Source organism: Mastomys coucha, unplaced genomic scaffold (assembly GCF_008632895.1).
Source record: "Mastomys coucha isolate ucsf_1 unplaced genomic scaffold, UCSF_Mcou_1 pScaffold16, whole genome shotgun sequence".
Taxonomy (NCBI): Eukaryota; Metazoa; Chordata; class Mammalia; order Rodentia; family Muridae; genus Mastomys; species Mastomys coucha.
In genome coordinates this window covers 89,451,131-89,456,969 of record NW_022196898.1, presented here as the reverse complement: position 1 = coordinate 89,456,969, position 5,839 = coordinate 89,451,131, and the positions used below count along the sequence as shown (strand labels likewise).

General features: G+C 38.7%; 1 protein-coding gene across 3 annotated transcripts in view; it reads left to right on the top strand.

The window, feature by feature from the left end:
- The window catches only part of Pdlim5 (PDZ and LIM domain 5), a 163,924-nt gene extending 159,193 nt beyond the window's left edge, over positions 1 to 4,731 (top strand). For all 3 annotated transcript variants that reach the window (XM_031375680.1, XM_031375679.1, XM_031375678.1), the window contains one exon: positions 1,604 to 4,731. In XM_031375680.1, coding sequence (XP_031231540.1) covers positions 1,604 to 1,693 — 90 coding nt within the window. In that variant the 3' untranslated portion in view covers positions 1,694 to 4,731. The remainder of the gene's footprint in view (positions 1 to 1,603) is intronic.
- Positions 4,732 to 5,839: the final 1,108 nt, after the last annotated feature.

Below are 5,839 nucleotides of genomic sequence, written 5' to 3'. Positions count from 1 at the left end.
TTTTTTTAGTGCTTTGGGGTTTGATTTTATTTATTTTTATGTGTATATATGTGTGTTTGTATGCATATGTGTGTGTTCATATGTGTACATGTTTGTGGAGACTGAGGGACAGTCTCAAGTGTCACTCTGACAACACAGGCCACATTCTTTGAGACAGAGTTTCTCATGGGCCTGGAAGCCACCAGCTGGGCTAGAGCTTCTGGTGAGAGATTCCTGGGACCCTCCTCTCCTCAACTTCTCAGTCTTGGGATTGCAAGCATGCATGTACCACCAAGCCCAGCATTTGGACATGGTTTCTGGGGAATCAAACTCAAGTGTTTTATTGACTGAGCTATCCCCAACAGCTTTTTATAGAGACATGGTCTCACTTTGTACCCTGGCTGACGTAGAACTTGCTATATAGATGAGGTTGATCTTGAACTCATAAAGATCCACCTGCCTCTGCCTCCAGAGATCTGGAATGGAAGGTGTGCATGACTGTACCTAGTGCTTGGGGGGGGGGTGGGTTAGTGATTAAGATACATCAAAAGATTAACATTAGCATAAGATAATCTTTATAATTTAGAAAGCTAATATTTCAGTAAAGCTGTTCCATGCCAGCATTTGATTTTTGTTAGATTTAATCATATCTAACAGTGTTTGATACCCAGCATGTAAAAGAATTAGGTAAAGGTAAAATCAAATGATTTCTCCTACCATTACCTTTGTGCTCATTATTTTTATTTCATTCATCTTTTAGACTTCATAAACTTTATAAAAAGCAGCTTTTGTGTATTTTCCTTCTCAGGAAGATCTTCTCATGAGCATCGTCACTTGTAAGACAGCAGAAAGAACATGACAGCAAAAGTGTGGGTAGCCTGACCACAAAACCACTTACCAGGCAGATACTGTCAGTGTAGAATCAAGTTAAATCAGTTCTTTCTTGAATGGATAGTTTGTTCAGGAAGTAAATTAAAAACCAACCTACTGGGGCTGGAGGGATGGCTCAGTGAGTAACAACACTTACTGCTCTTGCAGAGGACCCAGGACTGACTCCCATTATCCATGTCAGGCAGCTAACAACCAGGGCTCTCTGGGTGCCCAAGACACCTGACTCATGCACGTACCACACTCAGACACATACACATACTAAAAGATGAACAAATCATAATAACAAGAATCTATGGCTAGTGTGCTATAGGACAGACTGACACTGACTGGGCTTGCTCATGCTTCACAAAAGAATTAAGCTGTGTTCCTTTTTGAATGCTTTAATTCTCTATAAGAAGAAACAGATTTAAAAAAAAAAAATTGGCTAGAATATGACACCAATATGACTCTTGGTGCATTAAAATTTTCATTGGGACTAAGTATTTTCCTCTAAGTAAAGAAAAGCAATCATCTGTTATTTAAATGAATCAAACTATGTTCTAGAAAGAAAAATCATTCTTTGCTTTTCAAAAATGACATAAAATGTCATGGTAATCATGAAGTGTCAGCATGTCTCACACAACTGTCTAAAGAACTTGTAATGTTGCTCATTCAAGGGCAGTCATTTCCCGCTGGGAGATTTGCTTTAAATAACGCTATTCTTCTAAATAATGATTCTTTTTTTTTTTTTCAGGTGTGTTGTGAAAGTTTGGAAGGGCAGACATTTTTCTCCAAGAAGGACAAGCCGCTTTGCAAAAAACATGCTCATTCTGTGAATTTTTGAAAATCAGCAGTTTCAGGAAAGAGAAGAAATTTGAAGAAAAAGGAGGAAAATTAAAATTGCCATTTAATTTCTAGTTTTAATATTTATATGGAGTTCTCAAGTAATAATAGCCCTGAAGGGATAGACTCCAACATTAAAAATCAAATCTGAGAAAACGTTTGGCTTTAGAAAGTAACAGACAGTTCAGCATTTATTATGAATTGCCAGTATTTCTGTCCATGAAATAGCCTTTATAAAAATCAATTTCCTGGCTATTAACTTCATCTTAGAATAAATTAGCAAAGGATTACATTTTAGAATTAAAAGTTTCTAGCCTTTATGCTGAAATGATACTTTTGGGGGAATAGTAGCTATGAGAATCCACAGAAGGCAATAAAAGTGCCTTAAACCTTATTAATAAGAATAATTGTTTAATAAACCCATTTTATCTCTAAAATAGTAAGTAGAAGTTTAAATAAAATTTACGAGTAGGTGGTATCTTTTCCTGTTTAGTGAGTGTACTTGCTTTGGTCTTACCTTTCAGTGAGAGGGGCCATAGAAATTCTTGATCAAAGTGTGTTGTGCCAGTAAGGGATCGTGTGATCTCTTATGTTCTCCCAGGTGCTGGCCGCTCTTCACAGGGAGCAGTTTGTTTGCATTGTATATGGCTCTGGTCTAGACTGCCATGCTCTTCGTCCCTTATGCTGAGATGAAGATACTTCAGTAGTGTTAGACTCTAATAGTTTTATCTCCTTTTTAGAAAAGAGTAGGTAGAAGATAAAGGAATTACGGAAGTAAAGCAAGTGCAAGTAGAAAGTTAAAAGAACCACTTCCCACCTTCTGATAACGAGCTGACTCGTTTTTACATCTATGTCTCTTAACTGACGGTTCAAAAACTCCTTTTGAACTCCTTTTTTTTTTTTTTTTGGATTGAGGAATATGATAAGATCCAACTGTATATTGTTACTGTGTTTTTTACTTTTTTGGAGTTGTTTTGGGATTTTGTTTCTTGTTTTTTTGTTTGGGATTCTTTTCTATCAGTAAGTAAATCTCCTCTAGCTGTGTGATCGCTGAGTTAGACAACTTTTGGTTTCTGGCATTTGGTAGAAAGGGTGAGCCATGATGCAGTTCTCACATGGTCCTGTCATCTGTTCCTCATGTGAGTAGAGCCTCGTGCAGGCACCGCCTGTAGTGAGAAAAGTGACTGGGAGACAGCTGTGCAGGGTGGCTCACTACCTAAGAAGAAAACAAATGATGGCATTCCATACTTTCTTTGTCTCTACAATGAATAAAAGCGCGTGATCCTGCTGAGTTATAGCTTAAATCTGTGGGGATAAGGTGCTTTCAAAATCCAGATAAGAGTTCCCAGGTTCCTGCTGCCCCATCACTGAAGTGCACTTGTGCATTGTGTGTGTGGGTGTGTGGGTGTGTGTGGGTAGTAGAGAGGATATCTTTAGACTACAGTATTTGTTTAACCTCCCTAAGAACTTTCAAGGATCTGTCGTGAAAGCTGCTAATCTATGGTCTAGTGAATTTATATTATATGCAGATAGTAATGAACTGGGGGATAAATGAACAGTGAGGGTGATACCACATTGCAAACCAGAAGCTTCTCCAGTAGTAGCCCAGGTTACCTCCTCACCTGTGCTTGTAGGGAGGCAGGAAATGTCTTCAGAAGTCAGTGCTGGAGCTTTGTACATTAGGCCTGTGTGCTGCTGCAGTGATCAGTGTCAGACTTGATGACTCCTATGCGTACTTCAGACCTCAATCTTGGACTTTGGCTTTATATGACAAAATAACTTGGTGATTTTGTTTTGATATGGTAGTTTTGTTTTGTCTTTTAGATGATGTGCGAAGATAATATTTGAAAACTCATTGGCATTTGCATATTCAAAGACTTTTCTTCGACTTTGATTTCCTATAACATTTTCTTTCTTTAAGGATATCACATTTTTTATTAAGCCTTTACGTGTATGTGTTACTTGTAGAGCATAATGCTGCATTTTATAATGCTGTATTTCTCTGAATTTAATCTGTAAAAGGCTAGTATGGCTTGGTAATTTGGCATTGTGTCTATATTCTTTGCCTGTTTTATGGCACGTTTTATATCCATTCCTAAAACAGTGACCTCTGGGAGATGAGCTCTAACCAGAGCCAGAAGCGGCCTGTGGTGGGCATTGCTGTGTTTTGTTTACCAGCATGGATCTTTAGATGTGTGGCCCAGCACTTTACCCTTCTGTCAAGCTCCCTGGGTGTTTATCAGAAGTCATCTGTGTCAGTAGCATTTATTTCACTACTAAGTTTTCTCCGAGCTTTGCTCCTGTGAGATGGCTATTTTGAAGGCTGTACTCGATAAAGCCCAGATGCAAACCATCGTGCATGACTTTACATCTCTCATTCATCTTCTCATTGTTCAGACTTTGATGGGCCCACGTTGATACTGTTTCTCTACTTGTTTGGACTGCCTGCTGCCTGCTACAGTACTAATCTGCTTCTGTTCCTTGTTTCTCCATGTTTTCCATGGAAAAGGTTACCATCCCCAGGTAAAACTGAAGCCATGGTATTAAAATAAAAGGAACCATTTTTGTTTAACAAAAGATTTGTAAACAAAAACCTTTGAATATTGACATAAAACTGTTTAAAATTACCTGCAACAGAATGTACTCTTTCTAAGAAACTCGAGGTTAGAAGCACTCCCATAGAAAAGTAATTACTGCAGTGTGAGTTCAGTGTAACATTACTACTCTCTGGCATTTGCAGTTTAGTCATCTCCATTGGAGCAAAGGAAAACACACGAGATAGCCTCTCACAAATGTACCCTTATTTCAGTCTGTCCCTCGCCTCCAGTGTCTGAGGTGCTGGACTTAGATACTTATGTGTAAAATGCTGAACCTGTCAATTGCTGTCTTTTCTTTCTTCACATTTTAAAGTTTGTGTATAGCTGCTCTTTTGCTTTTGGATATATTTTTAATTAAAAAAATCACATGAGAAATGTAATCTGTATAGTTATACTTTAATGAGCACATACTCAATAAACAACTGCCGTGATGTCAACAGCACACCTGGCTTTTTTTGTTCTCTCTGGGTGCTCTGTGCTTCACTTTAGTAAGTGTGGGGAGAAGTCACATTTCATCATCACAGGACTGGAGACGGTGTAACAACCCCTGACGAGTCTCTGCCACGGTGTTGGCCAATCCCAGTGCCCTAAACATTTGAAAATACTGCTTTTACTTCTGCTCTTTGTATGTACAGTGTGTATAAGACATGTTTGCAAGTTAGTAGATAAGCTGCCTTTAAATATGTTTACTGCTAAAACTATTTATTGCAATGACATAATATCATGCCTTGTTGTGTCATAGATCATAATCACAGGACATTTCTTGCTCTTCACATTTGGCATTAGCCAGGCTATCTCATGGCCTCAGTCTCATGAGCTGACTAGGCATTACTAGGTAGGTTCACTCATCTCTTACTCTTTTGTCTATCAGCTTGAGGGAACTTTATTTTTCCTAACTCTGTAAATTTAGAGGGATGTCTCTGTTGCAGGCTACACATTGGGAATGGGAAAGGAACTCAAGTCTATTTTGCTCACAGTATATTAAACTCCAGAAGCCAAACTTTTAAGGGCATCGAGTCTGCATCTGACATTTTAATAGCTGCTGTTTGGTTTCTGTCAATCACGTCATTGCACATTAAAATGCACCGACAGAATAAGAGATCTGTCATTCCTTCGTTAAGAAACAGTAATCCAGTCTGAGATTTATAGGCTACGTCTCAACTGTGTGTTCACAATGAACCCCCCTTCTGTGCAGAAACCAGAGCAAGCCTCCCTGCCAGTCAGTGTTTTCTACTTGCATGTCCCCAATATAAGATTATCAAAGGTTTTCTAACTGGACCACATATAAAATCCTTTTGCCAGCAAAAGCTTAATTTAGGTTGGCAGTTCCCCCTTTTGAGTACTCTCAGACAAGATCTTGGTTATATCAGAAACACATAGGCGCTGATGTATTATTAGCAGGCCTGGTGTTAATTAGGGAGAATTACCAGAAATAGTTTGCCTTGTGGAAATTTATTACAGAATCACACTTGACTGATGGCAGAATAGGAGTTGCTGAGAGAGAGCAGCTCCTACTCATAACCACTAATTAATAGGGTGCCAAAATTCCG